At 40.6% G+C, this 23,507-nt stretch overlaps 2 protein-coding genes across 2 annotated transcripts in view; one reads left to right on the top strand and one right to left on the bottom strand.

Moving 5' to 3' along the window:
• The window catches only part of DIPK1A (divergent protein kinase domain 1A), a 122,393-nt gene extending 107,928 nt beyond the window's left edge, over window positions 1-14,465 (top strand). Inside the window, exons 3-5 of the mRNA XM_082613407.1 lie at window positions 2,354-2,461; window positions 10,832-11,008; window positions 12,074-14,465. Coding sequence (XP_082469533.1) covers window positions 2,354-2,461; window positions 10,832-11,008; window positions 12,074-12,886 — 1,098 coding nt within the window. The 3' untranslated portion in view covers window positions 12,887-14,465. The remainder of the gene's footprint in view (window positions 1-2,353; window positions 2,462-10,831; window positions 11,009-12,073) is intronic.
• A 93-nt stretch (window positions 14,466-14,558) lies between these two features.
• RPL5 (ribosomal protein L5) lies at window positions 14,559-23,292 on the bottom strand. Its single transcript, XM_082613408.1, has 8 exons — window positions 23,189-23,292; window positions 21,933-22,002; window positions 21,732-21,847; window positions 20,227-20,361; window positions 18,505-18,707; window positions 17,194-17,371; window positions 15,036-15,124; window positions 14,559-14,725 (listed from the first exon to the last, which is right to left on the bottom strand). The coding sequence occupies exons 1-8, from the start codon at window positions 23,189-23,191 to the stop codon at window positions 14,626-14,628; spliced, it is 894 nt and encodes a 297-aa protein (XP_082469534.1). The 5' UTR covers window positions 23,192-23,292; the 3' UTR covers window positions 14,559-14,625.
• Window positions 23,293-23,507: the final 215 nt, after the last annotated feature.

Raw genomic sequence — 23,507 nt, 5'->3', positions numbered from 1 at the left:
CCTGTCTATCTCCCCAGCAACTACAGAGATGCTCATAATATAGTCTCTCCCAACCCTTATTTATTTACAGACTGCCTCCAACGTAGATAACATTTTTAAGGATTTTATCAATCAGCACTGCCTTTCCCCGCTACATTACAATGCCAAATAGAGTCCTTGGAAGTTCCCACAGCTTGTGCCCCTTAAATTTTCATCGCAAACCAGAGTGATGGTTCTGTTCCTCTGGTGTACCACCTATTCAGTGCTCCGCCAACTTTGTCTGAGAAGTGAGGTCACAGCAGGTATTTAATCTCAGCATCCTTCTGTACTCTGGTGTAATTTTCACTGTATTTTGCAGGCCATCCTCATTTATTGTGCCTTAGGGTTACACTGGTACCTTATTTTGTCAAAGCGTTTGGTTTCTTTTTTTTTTTCAGCTGTGCCACACGGCTTGTAGGATTGTAGTTCCTCGACCAGGGATTGAACCCAGGCCCTCGGCAGTGAGAGCTAAGAGTCCTAACTGCTGGACTGCCAGGGAATTCCCATCTTTTTCTTTTTTTCTTGTTTTGGGGCAATATCAAAGATGACAAGATGACAGAGGTGACTTAATTTTGTTATTGTAAAATATTTTGGTATTTTAAACTTTATTTTTTATTTTAAAACAGAGCCGTTTTTAAAAATTGAGTGCCTACCTTCTCACAGAGAGTAGGTACCATACCACCTCAGGCCACGCTAAGTGGGAAAAACGGTTTCAAAATTCTATGCACACCCTAGTCACAACAAGATCTCTCATCATTATATAGCTAGTAAGGAGCAGAGCTTGTATTCAAATCCAAGTCTGTCCCGATCCAAAGCCTGAATTCTTTTCATCATAGGACTTTCTCTTAAAGAATATAGGTATCTCTTTATGGTGTCTCTAATATGTTTCTTCTTTTTAAAATTTTAATTTTATTGGTGTATAGTTGATTTACAATGTGTTAGTTTCAGGTGTACAGCAAAGTGATTCAGTTATACATATACATATATTCATTCTTTTTTAGATTCTTTTCTCTTAAAGGTTATCACAGAATATTGAGTAGAGTTCCCTGTGCTATATACAGTATGTCCTTGTTGGTTATCTATCTTATATATAATAGTGTGTGTGTGTTCATCCCAAGCTCCTGATTTATCCCTCCCCCCTCTGTCCCCTTTGGTAACCATAAGTTTTTTTTTTTAATTTTTTAATTTATTTTTATTATTAATTAATTAATTAATTAATTGTGCTGTGTTGGGTCTTCATTTCTGTGCAAGGGCTTTCTCTAGTTGCGGCAAGTGGGGGCCACTCCTCATCACGGTGCGCGGGCCTCTCACTGTCGCGGCCTCTCTTGTTGCGGAGCACAGGCTCCAGACATGCAGGCTCAGTAATTGTGGCTCACGGGGCTAGTTGCTCCGCGGCATGTGGGATCTTCCCAGACCAGGGCTCGAACCCGTGTGCCCTGCATTGGCAGGCAGTTTCTCAACCACTGCACCACCAGGGAAGCCCCCATAAGTTTGTTTTTGATATTTGTAAGACTGTTTCTGTTTTATAAATAAGTTCATTTGTATCTTTTTTTTTGGATTCTACATGTAAGTGATATCATATGATATTTGTCTTTCTCTTTCTGACTTAACTTCACTTAGTATGATAATCTCTAGGTCCATCCATGTTGCTGCAAATGGCATTATTTCATTATTTTTTATGGCTGAGTAATATTCCATTATATATAGCCACATCTTCTTTATTCATTCCTCTGTCGATGAACATTTAGGTTGCTTCCATGTCTTGGATATTGTAAATAGTGCTGCAGTGAACACTGGGGTGCGTGTATCTTTTCAGATTATGGTTTTCTCCGGATATGTGCCCAGGAGTGGGATTGCTGGATCGTATTACCATACAATCATACCATTCTATTTTTAGTTTTTTAAGGACCCTCCATACTGTTCTCCATAGTGGCTGTATCAATTTACATTCCCACCAACAGTGCCAGAGGGTTCCCTTTTCTCCACACCCTCTCCAGCAGTTATTGTCTGTAGATTTTTTGATGTTGGGCATTCTGACTGGTGTGAGGTGACATCTCATTGTAGTTTTGATTTGCATTTCTCTAATGATTAGTGATGTTGAGCATTCTTTCATGTATTTGTTGGCAATCTGTATATCTTCTTTGGAGAAATGTCTATTTAGATCCTCTGCCTATTTTTTGATTGGGTTGTTGGTTTTTTTTGACATAGAGCTGCATGAGCTATTTGTATATTTTGGAGATTAATCCTTTGTCAATTGCTTAGTTTGCAAATTTTTAATATGTTTCTTCTTATGAACATTTTTCTATTAACTACTTTTCTATTTCCTGGTTTTTAGTGTGACAAGTACAAGACTGGAGTTATTGATGGGCCCGCATGTAATAGCCTTTGTGTTACAGAAACTCTTTACTTTGGAAAATGCTTATCGACCAAGCCCAACAATCAGGTATGGACATTATGAATAAACAGTCCAGATTTATGGTGCTCTCTGATTTTACCTTAAACTAAATTAAAGCATTGTTAAGAGCATTCTTGAACTAGAACTTTAGGACATTTTAAATACTTCAGTTGTGTATGCATTGATTCACTCATCCAACAGATGTTTATAAATCCCCTATTCCCAGCATGTTCCAGACACTGTTTTCGTTATTAGGAAAATAGTGGTGATTAAGATAGATAAGATTACTTCCCTGTGAGTCACATTATTCCAGAGGGATGGGGAACATAAACAGTTGATAGATAAATAAATAAGCAAGGAAATTACAGAACATGGTGTGTTTTATATAGGTTGTACACAGGGTGGGTTGATGAAAAATGCAGGGGACGATGAGGGTAAAAATATGCTTTAGAAGAGGTGAACAGGGAGGACCTTTCTAAGATAAAATTTGAGCTCATACCTGAATGAAGAATTAAACTAGAGGCATGGGCAGAGGACAGGATGAGCTAAATCACAAAAGAAGAACTATAAATAGCTGATAAGCATAATGAAAAAAATATTCTACCTCACCTATCATCAAAGAAATATAAATTAAAACAATAGGACACCATTGTGCTAGAAGAAAATACAACAAAACATCAAAACCAGGACTTCCCTGGTGGCGCAGTGGTTAAGAATCCGCCTGCCAATGCAGGGGACACAGGTTCAGTCCCTGGTCCAGTAAGATCCCACATGCCGCAGAGCAACTAAGCCTGTGCGCCACAACTACTGAGCCTGCGCTCTAGAGCCCATGAGCCACAACTACTGAGCCCGCATGCCGCAACTACTGAAGCCCATGTGCCTAGAGCCTGTGCTCCGCAACAAGAGAAGCCACCACAGTGAGAAGCCCACGCATCGCAATGAAGGGTAGCCCTCGCTTGCCATAACTAAAGAAAGCCTGTGCACAGCAATGAAGACCCAATGCAGCCTAAATAAATAAATAAATAAAATTTATTTTAAAAAAAGTTAAAATCCATTGGGGGGCTTCCCTGGCGGCGCAGTGGTTGAGAGTCCGCCTGCCGATGCAGGGGACACGGGTTCGTGCCCCGGACCGGGAAGATCCCACATGCCCCGGAGCCGCTGGGCCTGTGAGTCATGGCTGCTGAGCCTGCGCGTCCGGAGCCTGTGCTCCGCAACAGGAGAGGCCACAACAGTGAGAGGCCTGCGTACCGCAAAAAAAAAAAAAAAAAAAAAAAAAAAAAAAAAGTTAAAATCCATTGGAAAGATATAACTTGATAGCTTCAATCACTAGTTATTAATAGATTCTAGAACAGATCTCTAAGCAATTCCTTAAGTAGCACAATATCCTAAGATAAAAGCAAGTGCAATCAACCTTCTAATACTTTCTTTTAAAATCTTTTTAAAAACACTTCCTAGGGACTTCCCTAGTGGCACAGTGGTTAAGAATCCGCCTGCCAATGCAGGGGACACGGGTTTGAGCCCTGGTCTGGGAAGATCCCGCATGCCGCGGAGCAGCTAAGCCCATGTGCCACAACTACTGAAGCCTGCATGTCTAGAGCCCATGCTCCGCAACAAGAGAAGCCACTGCAATGAGAAGCCCACGCACCACAATGAAGAGTAGACCCTGCTCGCTGCAACTAGAGAAAGCCCGCGTGCAGCAATGAAGACCCGACACAGCCAAAAATAAATAAAATAAATTTAAAAAAAAAAATGAAACAGGGCTTCCCCGGTGGCGCAGTGGTTGAGAGTCCGCCTGCCAATGCAGGGGACGTGGGTTGGTGCCCCGGTCTGGGAAGATCCCACATGCCGCAGAGCGGCTAGGCCCGTGAGCCGTGGCCACTGAGCCTGTGCATCCGGAGCCTGTGCTCTGCAACGGGAGAGGCCACAACAGTGAGAGGCCCGCATACCGCAAAAAAATTAAAAAAATAGAAAATAAATAAAAATAAAAAATGAAGCAAATATGGCAAAAGGTTAAGGTCTGTTATGAAGATAGTAGGTACACAGGTGTTTGTTATATTGTTTTCTGTATGTCAACATTGTTCTAAGAACTTTTCATGTATTTCTCTTTGATCCCCTATGAAAGAGGTATTGTCATTATTTCCATTTTATTGTTAAAGAAACTGAGGCAAGAGAGGTCACAAGGTTAAGAAACTTGCAGGGCAGGTTTGCACCGCAATGAAGAGCTGCCCCCACTTGCTGCAACTAGAGAAAACCTGCATGCAGCAATGAAGACCCAATGCAGCCAAAAATAAATAAATTTATAAAGAAAAAAAAATCAACGCTGGTTATACTTGAGCAGTGGAATATTGCATGATTTTTATGTTCATCTTTTTTCTTTGAATTATTTCTAAATTTCCAATATAAATACTCATTCATCTTATAGAAGTTTAAAATAGATTTTAAGTCTACACTACTAGCCATGTTTAAGAGGATTTCTGAAGTAAAGTCCAATATTTGAGTATCTGCTATGTCCTAGGTACTGCTTAAGGCATTGGGAGAGACCATGGGGAATAAGACAGACAAAGCCTCTGGCCTCATATGCCTTATGTTTCATGTGAAAGAGGACAGATGATAAAAGAGTCAATAAAGAAATAAGATCATTTCAGGGACTTCCTCGTGGTGCAGTGGTTAGGAATCTGCCTGCCAATGCAGGGGACACGGGTTTGATCCCTGGACCAGGAAGATCCCACATGCCGCGGAGCAGCTAAGCCCGTGCACCACAGCTACTGAGCCTGCGCTCTAGAGCCCACGCGCCACAACTACTGAAACCCGCATGCCACAACTACTGAAGCCCACGCACCTAGAGCCCATGCTCTGCAACAAGAGAAGCCACTGCAATGAGAAGCCCGTGCACCGCAACGAAGAGTAGCCCTTGCTCGCTGCAACTAGAGAAAGCCTGCGCATAGCAACAAAGACCCAACGCAGCCAATAGATAAATAAATAAATAAATAAGTAAAAATTTAAAAAAGAAATAAGATCATTTCAGACATTGGTAAGGGCTGTGAAGAAAATAAAATAGGGTCATGGGTTAGAGAGTGACCTGTGATGGAAGAGGGATCTATTCTAGGTAGGGGGTTGGGGAAGGCCTCCCTAAAGTGACATCTGGGCTGAGAGTTGAATGATGTGAAGGAACCAGCCGTATGAAGATCGGTGAGAGTGCATTCCAGGCAAAACCAACAGCAAGTGAAGGAGGTCATGAAACAGGAATAATGCTGATAGGTTCAAGGAACATAGAGAAGACACATGTAGATGGGATATAGAGACCCAGGGAGTAAGTGGTAAAGATCAGGTTGGAGAAGCAGGCCAGCTCATAAGAAGCCTAGCAGACAATGAAAAGGGCTTTGGACTTTATTCTGATTGAATTAGAGGGTTTAACACAGAGGAGTGATTAATATTACCAATTAATATGGTCATATTTGTTTTTTTGTTTGTTTTTGTTTTGTTTTGTTTTGTTTGTTGTTTTTGCGTCACGCGGCCCTCTCACTGTTGTGGCCTCTCCCATTGTGGAGCACAGGCTCCGGACGCACAGGCCCACGGGCCCAGCCGCTCCGTGGCATGTGGGATCTTCCCAGACCGGGGCACAAACCCGTGTCCCCTGCATCGGCAGGCAGACTCTCAACCACTGTGCCACCAGGGAAGCCCTGTTTTTTATGTATAAGCAAGAGTAGACTGCCTGGATTAATATGTTGGCTTTTCCACTATTGTATTCCCTTCATCATGCTGCTTCACTTCTTTCTGCTTCAGTTTCTCTATCAGTTAAATCAGGATAATAATAGTATCTACTGCATAAGGTTGTTATAGGGAGTAAGATAAATTAGTAGACTGTAGCACAGAGTAAAGCACCATATAATGTTAGTTTGATAAATAGATAGTTAATAGTGACTAATTCTGGGAATTAGAGAAATGGGTGTAGAACTTTTCCTTTCATCTTTCTGTGTAATTTGACTTTAAAAAAATTATATTTACAGCTATAAACACATTAGAAATAAGAAAGATCTCAAATAAACAATCAAACTTTACAACATAAGGAATTATAAAATGAAGAGCAAACTAAACCCAAACCTAGCAGAAGGAAGGAAATAATACGGATTACAGCAGAGATAAAGGAAATAGAGAATAGAAAAACAATAATAAAGAAATAATAATAAAGAAAATCAATGAAACCAAAAGTTGGTTCTTTGAAAAGTTCAACAAAATTTGACAAACCTTTAGCTAGGTGGACTGAGAAACAGAAGACTCAAATAACTAAAATCAGAAATGAAGCGGGGACATTACTATCAGTTCTACATAAATAAAAAGGATTATATGAGAGTACAGTGAACAATTGTACACCAACAAATTGGATAATCTAGATGAAATGGGCAAATTCCTAGAAACACAAAACCTACTAAGAAATAGAAAATCTTTATAGACCTATAACTAGTAAGGAGACTGAATTGGTAATCAGGACTCCCAACAAGAAAAGCCCTGGACGTGTGGGCTTCATGGTAAATTCTACCAAACATTTAAAGAAGAGCTAGCACCAGTCCTTTTTTTTGGCTGCGCCATGAGGCATGTAGGATCCTAGTTCCCCGAACAGGGATCAAATCCATGCCCCCTGCAGTGGAAGCTCGGAGTCCCAACCACTGGCCACTGGACCACCAGGGAAGTCCCACATTAATCCTTATTAACTTTTGCTGGTTCAACATATGAAAATTGAGCAGTGTAATACACCAAATAAACAGAATGAAGGAGAAAAAAAGGATCATCGCAATTGATGCAGAAAAGGCATTTGACAAAATTCATGATAAAAACACACAGCAAACTAGGAATAGAAGGCAACTACCTCAACATACTAAAAACTCTTATGTGAAAAACCCACAGCTAACATCATACTCAATAGTGAAAGACTGAAAGTTTTTCATCTAAGAACAAGGCAAGGATGCCCACTTTCACCACTTCTATTCAACATAGTACTGGAAGCTCTGGCCAGATCAATTAAACAAAGAAATAAAAGGCATGGGAAAGGAAAAATGGGAAAGGAAAAAGTAAAATTACCTCTGTTGACAGAGGATATGGATCTTATTTGTAGAAAAACCTAAAGATTCCACAAAAAAATCATTAGAACTAATAAATGAATTCGAAGTCCACACACAAAAATCAGTTGCATTTCTAGGGCTTCCCTGGTGGCACAGTGGTTGAGAGTCTGCCTGCCGATGCAGGGGACACGGGTTCGTGCCCCAGTCCAGGAAGATCCCACATGCCACGGAGCGGCTGGGCCCGTGAGCCATGGCCGCTGAGCCTGCGCGTCCAGAGCCTGTGCTCCACAATGGGAGAGGCCACAACAGTGAGAGGCCCACGTACCGCAAAAAAAAAAAAAATTAATTAATTTTTAAAAAAATCAATTGTATTTCTATACACTAACAATGAACAGTCCAGAAAAGAAATTAAGAAAACCATTACATTCATAATTGCATCAAAAAGAATACTTAGGAATTAACTTAACCAAGGAGGTGAAAGACTTATACAGTGAAAACTTCAAAACATTGCTGAAAGAAATTAAAGACATAAACAAATGTAACCACATCCCATGTTCATAGATTGGAAGACAATATTTTTAAGATGTTAATATTACCCAGCATGATCAAGATTCAGTGCAATCCCGAGCAAAATCCCAAAGACAATTTTTTGCAGAAATAGAAAAAGTCCTAAAATTCATATGGGATCTCAAGGGACCCTAAATAGCCAAAACAATCCTAAAAAAAATACCAGAAAGCTGGAGGACTCACTTCCTGATTTCAAATCTTACTATAAAGCTGCAGTAATCGGGCTTCCCTGGTGGCGCAGTGGTTGCAAGTCTGCCTGCCTATGCAGGGGACACGGGTTCGTGCCCCAGTTCGGGAAGATCCCACATGCCGCGGAGCGGCTGGGCCCATGAGCCATGGCCGCTGAGCCTGCGCGTCCGGAGCCTGTGCTCCGCAACGGGAGAGGCCACAACAGTGAGAGGCCCGCGTACGGCAAAAAAAAGAGAAGAAAAAAAAAAGCTGCAGTAATCAAACAATGTGGTAGTGGAATAAGGACAGATATATAGACTAATGGAATAGAATAGAGAGCCCAGAAATAAGCCCTCACATATATGGTCAAATGATTCTTTTTTTTTTTTTTTTTTTTTGGCTGCATTGGGTCTTTGTTGCTGCACATGGGCTTTTTCTAGTTGTGGTGAGTAGGGGCTACTCTTCGTTGCGGTGCATGAGCTTCTTATTGCAGTGGCTTCTCTTGTTGCAGAGCTCGGGCTGTAGGCATGCGAGCTTCAGTAGTTGCAGCACACAGGCTCAGTAGTTGTGGTTCATGGGCTTAGTTGCTCCGTGGCATGTGGGATCTTCCCGGACCAGGGGTCGAACCCGCGTCCCCTGCATTGGCAGGCAGATTCTTAACCACTGAGCCACCAGGGAAGTCCCTCAAATGATTTTTGACAAGGGTGCTAAGACCATTCAATAGGAAAAGGACTGTCTTTTCAACAGATGGTACTGGGAAAGCTGGATATACACATGCAAAAGAATGAAGGTGGACCCTTACCTAACACCATTCTCAAAATTTAAGTCAAAATGGATCAAAGATCTAATGGTAAGAACTAAAACTATGAAACTCTTAGGGACTCCCCTGGTGGCGCAGTGGTTAAGACTCTGTGCTCCCAATGCAGGGGGCCCAGGGTTCGATCCCTGGTCAGGGAACTAGATCCCACATGTGTGCTGCAACTAAGGAGCCCTCCTGCCACAACTAAGACCCAGCACAACCAGATAAATAAATAAATAAATATTTTGAAAAATAAAAAATAAATAAAACTCTTAGATGAAAACATAGGGCAAAAGCTTCGTGACATTGGGTTTGGCAATGATTTCTTGCATATGACTCCAAAGCCACAGGCAACAAAAGAAAAAATAGACAAATTGTACTTCATGACAATTTTTAAATATTGTGCATCAAAAGACAATACCAGTAGAATAAAACAGAAGCTCACAAAATGGGAGGAAATATTTGCAAATCATATATCTGATAAGGGATTAATATACAGAATATATAGAGGGCTCCTAAAACTCAACAACAAAAAAACAAACAGCCGGATTCATTCTTGAAAAAAGATATACAAATGTGCAATAAGTGCCTGAAAAGATGCTCAGCATCACTGGTTATTAGGGAAATGCAAATCAAAGCCACAATTAGGGAATTTTTTGGCAGTACAGTGATTAGGACTTGGCGCTTTCACTGCCGACACCCGGGTTCGATCCATGGTTGGGGAACTAAGGAAAAAAAAGCACCCGGTGAGATACCACCTCACACCCATCAGGATGGCTACTATCAAAAAAACCAGAAAAGAAGGATTGCTACGTGTCCTTGGAATCATTTTCTGGTTGTCTAGAGAGTGTGAAATATTGACAAGTGGTAAAACAACTCAGGACAAGCATTTCTCCTCTGTGAGTTTATTCTGGAAAAAAAAAAAAGAAAATAACAAGTGTTGGCAATAAGGCAGAAAAACTGGAACCCACTGTTGGTGGGAATGTAAAATGGTGTAGCCGCTGAGAAAAACAGGTTGGCAGCTCCTCAAAAAATTAAAAGTAGCATGGCCCTATGATTCAGAAATTCCACTTCTGGGTATGTATGTAAAAGAATTGAAATCAGGATCTCGAAGAGATATTTGTACATCCATGTTCATAATATTCACAATAGCTAAAACATGGAAGCAACCCAAGTGTCAATCAGTGGATGAAAGGAAATGTAAAATGTGGGATATTCCTACAATGTAATAGTATTCAGCTTTAAAAAGGAAGGGAATTGTGACACATGCTACAATGTGGACATTATGAAATAAGCCAGTCACAAAAGGACAGATTCTGTATGATTCCACTTATATGAGATACTTAAGAGTGAGTATAAAGACAGAAAGTAGACTGGTGATGGGCTGGGGGCTGGGGGAAGGAGAACAGGGAGTTACCGTGTAATGGTAGAGAGTTTCAATTTTACAAAATGAAAAGAGTTCTGGAGACAGATGGTGGTGATGGTAGCACAGCCTCATGAATCTAATACCACTGAATTGTATGTTAAAAATAGTTAAGATGGTAAGTTTTCTATTTTTGATATTTTACAATTTAAAACATGGAAAATAATAAAACTGATGACCATGGTCAAAAAATATATATATATTTAGGTATGCAATACATTTATAATTTTAAAAAATTAAGGAAAAAAAGCTTTGAAGTATGATTTCAAATTTGCAATTCAGAAAGTCAGCTCAATCTTGGTTCTGTTGCTTGTGTGTTTTTTTAAGAGGAGGACACTAAAAATATCGTGGTAGATTAGAGTTTTCTACTCTGCCTAAAGCATAACTTGTCATTCTTTTCACAGATGTATTTAGGGATTTGGGATAATCTACCAGGTGTTGTGAAATGTCAAATGGAACAAGCACTTCATCTTGATTTTGGAACTGAATTGGAACCAAGAAAAGAAATAGTGCTATTTGATAAGCCAACTAGGGGAACTACTGTACAGAAATTCAAAGAAATGGTCTACAGTCTCTTTAAAGTAAGTATATGCATTCACATGTTGCTAGTGTGAAGTGGTACTCTTCTGGAAGCTGGCAGGACCTCATTCTAAGCCATGAAAATGTTGGTATTCTTTGACCTATATCAGGGACTCCATCTTGAGGAAATAATTCAAAGAAAAGAAAAAAATGTATGGAGGGTGTTTAACATTACTTACTATCGCTAAAAATGTCCAGATGTGAGAGTTCATTAAGTAGATGGGCTGCTCTATAGCTTGACATTAAAACTGATACACTTTTAAAAGGTGAAATAAAATTAGTAGACTGATTGCAAATTTTTTTTTTTTTCCGGTACGCGGGCCTCTCACTGTTGTGGCCTCTCCCGTTGCGGAGCACAGGCTCCGGACGCGCAGGCTCAGCGGCCACGGCTCACGGGCCCAGCCGCTCCGCGGCATGTGGGATCTTCCCGGACAGGGGCACGAACCCGTGTCCCCTGCATTGGCAGGCAGACTCCCAACCACTGCGCCACCAGGGAAGCCCTTTTCTCATTTTTATTGCTCTTATATTTTAACTCAAAATCTTTATTTTCTTTGAACAGTTGACACTTTTAGACTGTTTTATGCCAGAGAGTCTCCACAGGGAAATACTTGTAGCATTCATTATTGGAACACCTTGAATAAAATAATTAATATAGTAACAATTACAAAATAGGAGAAAATAATTTGTAGTTGACCCTTTAACTTTGGATATAGGCAAATTACACTGCAATTTTGCAAATAAGTGTATGAATAAGACAAAGATTAATTAATGGCTTGGTTAACTGTATTTATCTACAAGGTCTAAGGAGGCTATGGGCGTTAAGGTGGCTATTTCTTAACAAATATACTTAGCAAAGTGGGTTTCACCTCAAGTACATAAAACATAGTTCTGACTCACTTAGCAAACATTATAAATATTTGGAAAGGTATTAAGTCTCCTATGGGTATTCAGTAGCAAGGTTATTACTTAGCATGGTAATTATCCCTGTAAAGGAAGTTAGTATGTTACATATGAGATTCTTGTTTTTCATTGCTTCTGTATAATTAGCCAAATTCTTATCTTTACAGGCAAAGTTGGGTGACCAAGGCAACCTCTCTGAACTGGTTAATCTCATCTTGACAGTGGCTGATGGAGACAAAGATGGCCAGGTTTCCTTGGGAGAAGCAAAGTCAGCATGGGCACTTCTTCAATTAAATGAATTTCTTCTCATGGTAATACTTCAAGATAAAGAGCATACCCCCAAATTAATGGGATTCTGTGGTGATCTCTATGTGATGGAAAGTGTTGAATATACCTCTCTTTATGGAATAAGCCTTCCATGGGTCATTGAACTTTTTATTCCATCTGGGTTCAGAAGAAGCATGGATCAGTTGTTCACACCATCATGGCCTAGAAAGGCTAAAATAGCCATAGGACTTCTAGAATTTGTGGAAGATGTTTTCCATGGCCCCTATGGAAACTTCCTCATGTGCGATACTAGTGCCAAAAACCTAGGATATAATGATAAGTATGATTTGAAAATGGTGGACATGAGAAAAATTGTGCCAGAGACAAACCTGAAAGAACTTATAAAGGATCGTCACTGTGAGTCTGATTTGGACTGTGTCTATGGCACGGATTGTCGAACTAGCTGTGATCAGAGTACAATGAAGTGTACCTCAGAAGTGATACAACCAAACTTGGCAAAAGCCTGCCAGTTACTCAAAGACTACCTATTGCGTGGTGCTCCAGTTGAAATTCGTGAAGAATTAGAAAAGCAGCTGTATTCCTGTATTGCTCTCAAAGTCACAGCAAATCAAATGGAAATGGAACATTCTTTGATACTAAATAACCTAAAAACATTACTGTGGAAGAAAATTTCCTACACAAACGACTCTTAGTTCATTTGGACATTGTGACCATTTTAAGAAACTGAGCACTTCAAAAGAAAAATCTTGAACATTTTTTCTAAATGGCTTGATTCAAATCCTTGCCAGTTATCACAAAACTCCTTTCCCCTGATCCTAAGGAAGCCATCATCTTAAAATACATGTTGATTGCTGAAGTAATGGCAGGAGGTATAGGATCAAAAGGTCCAAAAGTATTAATTCCTGCCCTTTTAGAAACGCTGGTACATTTCCTAGTACATTCACTGTGTAACTATTTTGACTAATGACTTAAAATAATGCTGTGAAAAGCCTCATTCCATAAACATCAACGGTCAGAGTATTTTGTAGATTTGTTAGCCAAAATATCAGTGCTGGAAATTGTGTTTGCATTGAAGCTGCTGTTTAAAAAAGAAAATTTATAAATTTACTAATGTCTCAGCATGGTAAAGTTTGCACATTAACAGAAATTAAGACTGCAAAGCAGGTAAATTAAAATTACTCCTTTATAAACAGATGTTGGGTTAATAGCATGGTTTCTTATAAATACACTTAAATCATTTAGACATCACATTTTATGTGGCTTCAGAAAGTTTTGAGTGGCTCTTACCCACCAAAAACCCATCAGGAAGCATTCTACTTGGCAATATATAATTGCCAATTTTAGAGGCTGAATATGGATGAGTTCATCATCCTAGATTTAAAGGGTCTGTATCTTAGTATCAGCCAGCCAACTGGTCTTCAAAACTCGTATCTTTAGGCCACAGACCTAACGCAGATATACGTATCTTGAATCTGAGCTATGGGAAAGTGGGACATTAAGAGCAGGACATTAGGGCTTCCCTGGTTGCACAGTGGTTGGAGTCCGCCTGCGGATGCAGGGGACGCGGGTTCGTGCCCCGGTCTGGGAAGATCCCACATGCCGCAGAGCGGCTAGGCCCGTGAGCCATGGCCACTGAGCCTGCACGTCCGGAGCCTATGCTCCGCAATGGCAGAGGCCACAGCAGTGAGAGGCCCTCATACCGCAAAAAAAAAAAAAAAGAAAAAAAAAGAGGATATAAACTTCCTATTAATAATTTTCCATTTTCAAACAGTATTCCCTATTGGCCAAACGACTGTTTCTCAAGAGGCATGTAAATATATCCATCTAACACTTTTTCTCATGTAAACTTGATATACAAGGGTTAGTATTTGCTCCTCTTTTGTGGTTATTCAGATCTGGCCTTTCAACTCCATAAAATGAAACACCTCTTCTTATAATTAAAGAACCAGTATTTTCTGCTCAAAGGTTTCACCTGGATAAATGTGTTAAAATTATATGACCTTCATTGGACAGCTATCTCTCAAGAACTAAGGCCATGGAGTAGCATCAGTTTCACTTACTTTAAAATTGTAAACTTTGAAGGTACTTTTTCTTCCAACTCATTATGTGGTTACAATAAATGAATGGAAGAAATATTTCTAGGGGAAGGTTTGTCTGTTGCTTGCCAGACTTTTTAAGGACAGCTGCACATCATACAATTCAAGGGATAACTCCTGTCAGGAAGAACAGATGCCCAAGGTATGAACTTTGAGGCAATATTTAAGATTTTCTGGAAAAAGCTACACTTGGTTTCTGGAAGGAAAAGACTGTCAATTTCAGGTACTTCCCACAGTTTCATTAACAAGAGCTTAACACAGAAACAGCTACATGTTCAATAAGTTTATTACTGTCTTTATCTGAAAAATCTTCGTAGAAATTGTGGTTTGGTTTATTAACTCTCAGCAGCCCGTTCCTGAGCTCTAAGGAAGCTTGCCTTCTTCTGAGCTACCCGATCTTTCTTCTGGGCAAGTGACATTTTGGGACGGTTCCACCTATAGAACAAGGTAAAAAGAAGAGAAAGGGACATAAATTTTTAAAACCATAGCTAAAGAGAATAGAGAATATTTAAGTTTGAAAAAGACACACTTGTACTGGGACAGAATGGGCCACCTCGGTAGCATCCAAGGCTAATACATTTCTATCACCACGATTACTTTAGCAAACCTGGTTCCCCTCACCTCTGCAACATCATGCAGAGCTAGTGATCGAGTTTGCACAACTTCACTCAGAGTCTGAGCGAGATGAAACAAGGCAGGAAGCCCTCCCAACCTCTTTCTCTTCAAAAAACAGTAAAACACATACCTCTTCTTTTTAACTTCTTTCTTAGGCTTTTTCTCATACACTGGATTCTCTCGTATTGCAGCATGAGCTTTCTTATACATCTCCTCCATCTGAAACAAAGCAAAGCAAACAGTACTTGGTTTCATTTCATATGCCCTAAACAGTAATAAAACACACTATTCTACTGCTTGCTCTATTTTGTCCTTCTAAGCCAGATTCTCAAAAGGAGCTAAACTAGGTCAATATTGGTATCTTTTTGTAACCCATCTTTTCCTAAGAAAGTCCCAGTTTTTACCGTAAGCAACATGAATTGACACTATTCACAAAACATAACTTAATCTTCCTCAAGAAAAATTCACATGTATTTCTCAATAATTCAGCTATACTTCATGAGTCACTCAAGTTTAAAGCAAACTGTTTTCTGCAGAAACACATTTTATGCTCATTTAAAACCATGTGACCTAAATTCTTTCATTCAAGTTTGGATACATGCCAGTATTTAAGATGTTAAGATGAAAAATATATGGACTAATAAACAACTGCCAAATACATCTCTGTCCTCCCACGTTCCCCATATTTCTATTTTCCATTGATTTCTGATAATGTCTTTTCAAAAGTTATTCCCAGGATCCCATACCAGGAACCTCTTGATCTACTACCACAAATCACCAGTATCTGGCAGCAGTATCAGGCTTCTGTGGATTCAGAAAGAGGCCTGAATTTCCCTAGAAAACCGCTATCCAATTAGAAACATTAATGAGAATTTTGTTCTAAAATTCAACAAAAAACAATGCTGCAACTCTCTCAAGTGTTTCAATACCCACCCCCCCAAATGACTATTGATCACATGGAAGACCAAGGCATGAAGAGAAACTGTAAAATGTGTGAAATTCAGTAACAATTACAGCCTTCCTGAAGAATGAGTCAAGGTAATCCAGGACTCTAAAACTACTCATTCCATATGAGTAAAATGCAATTACTGGGCTTCCCTGGTGGCTCAGTGGTTAAGAATCTGCCTGCCAATGCAGGGGACACGGGTTCAAGCCCTGGTCTGGGAAGATCCCACATCGCGCAGAGCAACTAAGCCTGTGTGCCCCAACTAAGGAGCCTGTGCTCTAGAGCCCACGAGCCACAACTACTGAAGCCCACACACCTAGAGCCCGTGCTCTACAACGAGAAGCCACCACAGTGAGAAGCATGCACACCACAAGGAAGAGTAGCCCCCGCTCTCTGCAACTAGAGAAAGCCCGTGTGCAGCTACGAAGACCCAACGCAGCCAAAAATAAATTAATTTTTTAAATGCAATTACTACATGCATTTGAACAAAGCTCATTAGCAAAGGAAAATGTAAAAACAAAGTGATCTTCCCCTCAATTATAACTCTATTTTAGAAATAATTTTCAGACATAGGTATGCCAAATACGAACTATGCAGCAACAGAAAAGAACCTAATAAAAACAATTACTTGACATGTATCAATTTACATATAATTCTATTATTTGTAATAGGTTTGTAATAATCTGTCATTTTTGTGTTCTATGCCTTCACTGTTGAAACTGGCACTGTCATCAATAATTACCTCAATGTATTAACAGAGAGAGCCCTGAGACTCAACTTTAGGGGTGATAAACTTTGCAACATTAAACTGACTTTTGAAAACACAGGTCCCTTCACTTTTGCAACATCACACAGAACTAGTGATAGAATCTGTACATCTCCCTTTTTGTGTGCATGCCTGAGACATTCAGAAAGTCCAAACATAGCACTTATCTGCTAAGATAAAGAAAGAACCTTTTTCCCCCATGACCTCAAAATGAGTGAAGTTTGGTAACTAGCACCTTGTATTGGATTATGACCACGTGAATGAAATTTATAAATACAGAACAGCCAAATGCATAAAAGCCACCAAAGGCTTTAGATTTGGATGCCTGAAGCCTGCCATCCTTCAGCATCTACAAGATTCCTAAAAGCACGTTGACAAGTCCGGCTCCTCATAACAGTATCCTGTCTGACTTTTAACCTACCCTAGGTCCAACATCCCAATTTCATTTTAACATGCCCATATTCACCTTTTAACTGTTAACCTGAAATAAAACTGTATTAACATACCCACTCAAAACAGGTAGGAAACCTGGTTGTATAAATTTACCAATACAGGTATTTTTAGTTAAATTTTTACCATGTCTGGAGTTACGTTGTTCTTTATGTATTGAGAGAATTGTTTTTTGTAAGCATCTTCATCTTCTTCAATCAGGTAACGCATATAATCTGCAACATTCTGCCCCATGATGTGCTTTCGGTGTACCTCAGCATTGAATTCTTTGCTTTCTGAATCATAACCAGGGAACCGTTTGGTACTGAAATAAAGTTTTCCATGTTTTAGTATATATTGGTTGAAATCAGTTCACTAGAAGGAATTCAGTTCAGTAGCTGCCATCAGTCCCGTCTTGAAACAATTAATTGCATCATATGCAACCAAAGGACCAACTACTGACTGCTCAGTTAGTGGGATATCATCATTCAGCAGCTAATTTTTGAATTCCAGGATAGAAAATCATGCCACAAGCACCTTTAAATAACATTAAATGAACCAAGGCCACTATAAAGTTAGTTCTCCTTATTTCATAGCAAAAGGTTTCCAAATTACTCTCCCTAAATCCTACAGTTTCTCAGTGGTGCCTCAGGGTACATGGTAATAAGTGATTTGTTCCAGATCACATTTAACAGGTGCCTTGAATGAGAATTGCCAAGACCACCCCGGCCAAAAAACCCCACCCTACATTATAAAAGTTCGTTCCAGTTAGGTTACATTTTATCGCTTACCCCACCAACCACCCCCCACCCCCCACCAAAAAAGGCAAGCCAGAAAAAGCAAGTTTTTGGTTGTTAAATCACCAATCACTAAAATATTCCTAAGCTAATAAATCACCTTAAGATGTATCTACTCAACAATAACAATCATTAACTCAAACCAAGGGAACAACCAAATTGAAACCCACTTATTAGCTCCTAAGAACAGCATACATACACTCTTATTTCCAGTTGAAAGTTTAAAAATTTATGTCTTTTTCTCAAACTTTTTCCCCCCCTAGAGTCCGTATTTCCCCATAACTCAGTAAACAAATTTTCATTCTGAATTAAACAAACAAAAAAAAAAATAGGGGGAGTACTGGTGGAATCAAGTTGCTCATTTCTAACCCAAACTTAGCTACACACAAAAGGTAGTGGTTTCAACACTGGCTCTTCCGTTTACTGACTCTAAAACCTTGGACAAATCATTTTACCCCTGAACCCCAGTCTCTTCATTTATAAACCATGTTACAGTTCCTTCCCACCCTGCCAGGTTCCCTTTGCACAGTACCCAGCACATGGCAGGTACACGATGATAGCTACTATTACTCTAATTGGTTCAGTTATCTCCACAGCCCAACCAGTTAGAAACAGTGCAGTACTGGAGTCCAGGCAACGAGGCCTTGAATACTATTATTACCTGTGAGGGATAGACAAGCCTCCATCGACAGCTCCCTTCAGGGCCCCAAAAACTTTATTCCCAGTAGTAGTCCTGGCAAGCCCTGCATCCAAGTAACAGGTGAAGGCACCAGGTTGACCATCAATGCTTTCAACATTGTATTCATCTCCAGTCACCTCGACTTGGCCTTCATAAATTCTGTCCATACCAAACCTATTAAGAAGCTATTAACAAAGAAGCCAATCTAAATGCTTGTTAGAATATATTCAAACAATATCTCAAAATTCACAACTTTAATGACCTGACAAAAAATTTCTTTCCAAATCACTTTTTCCCTTTATCCCAATCTGCTTTTAAATATCAATTTTTAAATGCCACAAAAAGAAATTTCAGACACCCAATTTTACCAACAAGTGTAACTGTTTAACAGTTTCTGAATCTGCTACATTGTCCATACTTGATTTTTGTAGCAATCAATTAGGACATGATACTTAAATTTGATTCTTATATTTACTCAAGGGAAGTAATCTCCACCTTTCCTCAGTAATATTTAGCTATAACTCAACAACCAAATATTAAATATTATCATATGCAGTTTTGTTTAATTTGATTACAATATTATGAGTAGGATCCTGTGCTGAAGAGAACTTTTGTGGCTCTACCCTGCCCTATATTATGTTAATATGTGCCACTACTCTGCTAGTTATCTATACTGCCTTTGCACCAAGATGCTCATATAAAAGACAATGTCCCAACCCAAACATGTTTATAACCAGTGAAGATGTGGGTCCCCAACAATGATGCACGCTTAACAATTCCACTGCAAAACAAGGTCAGAAAACAAAAACAAGGTGAAGATCACATTTTCGTTTCCTTTTATAGGAAATGTTGCCACCCAAAGGCAAAGATTATTAAAACAAAAATGAATCCCCCCACCAATGCCTACCCCCGCCTCAAAAGCTTAAGGGACTGCTTCTCAAAATTTAGCACGCAGGCCTTCCCTGGTGGCACAGTGGTTGAGAGTCCGCCTGCCGAGGCAGGGCACATGGGTTCGTGCCCCGGTCTGGGAAGATCCCACATGCCGCAGAGCGGCTGGGCCCGTGAGCCATGGCCGCTGAGCCTGTGCTCCACAACGGGAGAGGCCACAACAGTGAGAGGCCCGCGTACCGCAGGAAAAAAAAAAAAAAAAAAAAAATTAGCATGCATATAAATCACCTGGATATCCTATCAGAATATAAATTCTGAAGGTGTGGGGTATAGTCTGCATTTTTAACGTACCCTGATGGTAAGATCTACACTTCTGACTAGATCTGTCCAACAAGATAGTCACCAACTAGCCACAACCGGCTATTCATATTTAAGTTAAAAACTCAGTTATCAGTAGCACTAGACACATTTCAAGTGCTAAATAGCTACATATGGCTAGCGGCTACCATATCAGACAGCACAGATTAGATATCCATCAATGCAAAAAAATTCTTTTTGGTCTAGATATACCCAACAAACGGGAGAAAACAGAAAAAAAAGCTTCCCCAGATTATAAAGTACATCTGTCTTAAACAATGTATTTATATAAAATTATCTTCCCTGGTGACGCCCTTATAAGCCACAGGACAACAGGAGGCACTCCTCTCTCCCCACAGCTAGCTGAAGGTATCTTATCCATGTGTGAACCATCTATGTTGCAGACAACTCCAGTGAGCTAATTCCAAAATACATCACTTAAAGTAATCTTGTACATACCCTGCGTGCCAGCAGCAGGCCAGTACAATATGCTGCAGCATAATTTGTCAGGCCAACCTTCACACCATACTTCGGGAGTTCATGAGCATAAGCTGCACAAACTATCATATCTCCTTCTATACGGGCATAAGCAATCTACAATAAGAGAAAAACCAGGTTAGTAATCTGTTTTCACTCTTTTGTGGATTACTTGTCCTAAGTGCCTTCTTTTTCAAAAGATTTAACAGAAAGACACAGATCTGGGCTTCCCTGGTGGCGCAGTGGTTGAGAGTCCGCCTGCCGATGCAGGGGACGCAGGTTCGTGCCCTGGTCCGGGAAGATCCCACATGACGCGGAGCGGCTGGGCCTGTGAGCCGTGGCCGCTGAGCCTGCGCGTCCGGAGCCTGTGCTCCGCAACGGGAGAGGCCACAACAGTGAGAGGCCCGTGTACCGCAAAAAAAAAAAAAAAAAAGACATAGATCTGCATCACTTAAGATCTGTCTTAGTTAAACCCACTCACCTTCAACAACGATTATGCCTTGGTCAACTACAGAAGGTAGGTTTATGAGTTTTTAAGTATGTTTGACTAATTTCACAGTACGTTAAGTCTCAAATTACCACAGACATCGAATATTAAAATACCTTTGGAATAAGTTATACTGTAGTTCCTTACTTCTGAGAAATACTGAAAAGACCTTGAGCTGGGAAAGCTGGTGAATTGAGGCACTTTGAAAAATCAAAAAGGAATCCCTGATTATTTCAAACACCTTTTAAACTAAGCATACCTAAGTCCAACAATGTTTCAGAAAACCTAATATTTTAGTTATCTGTAGGTATGGAGGAAGAGATTGCCTTCACAACCAACAAATTAGTTTGCCCAGAAAACAGATGTGCCTGTCTCCTCCAAATCTCAAGTACGAAGTTTTCGTAATTGTAAAAGCCCAGAAAACCACCTTCTAGGAGCAAATTGCCACTTTCTGTAAGTCTTTTACATGGGAGATACCTTCATAAGTATTTACTAAAACCTATTTCGAACAGTAAGCAGGAATAAAAATAATCTTTAGAGTCTAATTTAACACTCACAACTACCTACCTCTTCAAAGTATTAGATAAGTGAACTTAGTCCACAATAAATTCTACTATCTTACTGGAATTGCAATGGGCAAGAACCTTCTACTGGGTCTCAAATTTACCCTCCCACCCCCACAAAAATAGCACAGTACCATGAACTTCTCTAATCCCGCCCCGCCCCCGCCAATTAGAAAGTGAATGGAATTAAACCGGGTCAGGATTGCCAAACAGCTGATCCTCAGAGTATTTTTTACAGTACCAATTTCCCAGGCTCCAACTTCAGACCTACTAAAAGAACTACTCACTTAATGTTCCTTGGAGTGCCAGGCACTAGACTAGATGGACCTAATGCATACACTGTGTTTTGCTCCCCAAGTACAACTTTTCTACCACAGTGAGGGAAGAAGGGGGAGTGGAGGTTACCACCCATTACTTGAGTCTAGAATACAACTTACCTGACAAATGATATCTCTGTTAGTTACACGAACTATCATTCTGTATTTGGGTGTGTTGTACTTATTTTTATCTTGAATTACCAATCTTTTCCGAGCATAGTAGTCAGTTTTGCCCTCTGAAAGAAAAAAGTAATTTTAAAAAGTCTATTCCACTACAAAGCAGATTCTTTTCATGTCGTGAACATGAAAACCTGACCATACCTCGCCGTCTTCTAAATTTCACTTGGTATCTCTTGAAGTAGGCCTTATTCTTGACAACTTTAACAAACCCCTTTAAGATAAAAGAATGTTATTAAAACTTTGATAAATGTTTTAGCTTCTGATACTTTTGACATTTGTGTTAACTATGTAACAAAATAACACTTAAACTTCAAAAGTGAATCCGGACAACCATCACTTTCTCAAATCTGAGGTCAAGAATCACTTTTTCTTCTACTTTCCATCTGTCAAGACTGACAGTTTTATAAAGCAAAATAAAAATAAATCAGCAGGAAAAATGGAATGAAAAAACATACAAAATGCAGGCCAACTTATTATATTCACCAGATATAAAGCTGTCACATTGATTTTAAATTCTTAAACTTACTCTCAACTTTTGTTCCCTACTGGACCAGCAATAATCTTAGTGCCCAACTTTTTGCAAAACACTGTTCAAGACAGCAATCTTGCAAACGTCAATCTGTTCTTAACACTGTCCCATTTCGAAAACCTAATACTTCTCTTTCCACAAACGTTTTTCAAAAGCCTAAATTACTTGCCACAAAACATAACTGGCCAAGGATATATTCAGCAATTACTCCCGAATAAAACAACACTGTCCCCCACCAACTAAAGCAACACCCCACCCGAAGAATCATTAAAAAGCGGAGCCAGCAACAATATAGAGAAAGAGACAGAAGACGCATACCAAACTAAATGAGCTTCTTTTCGGGGCCCAAAGACCCCACAGCCTCCAGATTCTACTGACGGTTGTGACTTAAAAGCCACTTCTTCGGCCCCAAAACACAGGTTTTCCGAACAACTTGCCATCCCCGACGCTCTCCCGGAAAACCCACCAAGCAGTCATGGGTGGAGCTGGGTCCGAGGAGCCGCAGCCCGTCTCCACTCAGGCATCCCCCAGCTAGTCTGAGACTGACTCCACGCAATCTCTTCGTCCCGGCCGCCTGCCGGTGCCCCCTCTGCCGGGCCAGCACTACCCCTGCCGTTTGTCTACTATACTCACCCCATCCCCAATCCTCTGCCCCAACTTCCCCTCTTCTTCAACCCCTCCCCCCGCCCGCTTGTGCGCCGTGGCAGCCATTAAGGCCACGCTGGGAGCTGCAGCCCGACCACGGCAGAGCCGGCAATCTAACGGCATCCGATCCCTGCGCCGCGCAAGACGGAACCTAGGCGGCCTTTAGGACAAGGAGAGGGAACCCCCGTGCATCTGTAGCCCCGAGACCGGGATACACACTTACCATCCTGTAGAACAGAAGCTCTAGCCTCCACCGAGCTGCGGAACCAGCACGGCTACGGGGGGGGAAAAAGGCCGCGGCGCGTGCGCAGGCGCAGTATGTAGCGCCGACGCTCACGCCAGCGACGTGTGGAAGAGAGACCCGCCGGCCGCCTGGCTTGCAGTACTCCACCCCCTGCTGGTGGGAGGACCGATGCTGGACTTCGCCTTCCCGGAACAAATTCTCAAAGTCGCGGGGTCCCAATCTCCTGACTGGTGATCCGACAGGGAAGGGCGGTGAGCAGTAGCAGGGAGGATTGTAAAAGGCTTTTACTTTCCTATGC

This window comes from Mesoplodon mirus (assembly GCF_964341445.2).
Source record: "Mesoplodon mirus genome assembly, chromosome: 3".
NCBI classification, from domain to species: Eukaryota; Metazoa; Chordata; class Mammalia; order Artiodactyla; family Ziphiidae; genus Mesoplodon; species Mesoplodon mirus.
Note: the sequence above shows the minus strand (reverse complement) of the source record. Positions and strands in the feature narration are given on the sequence as shown.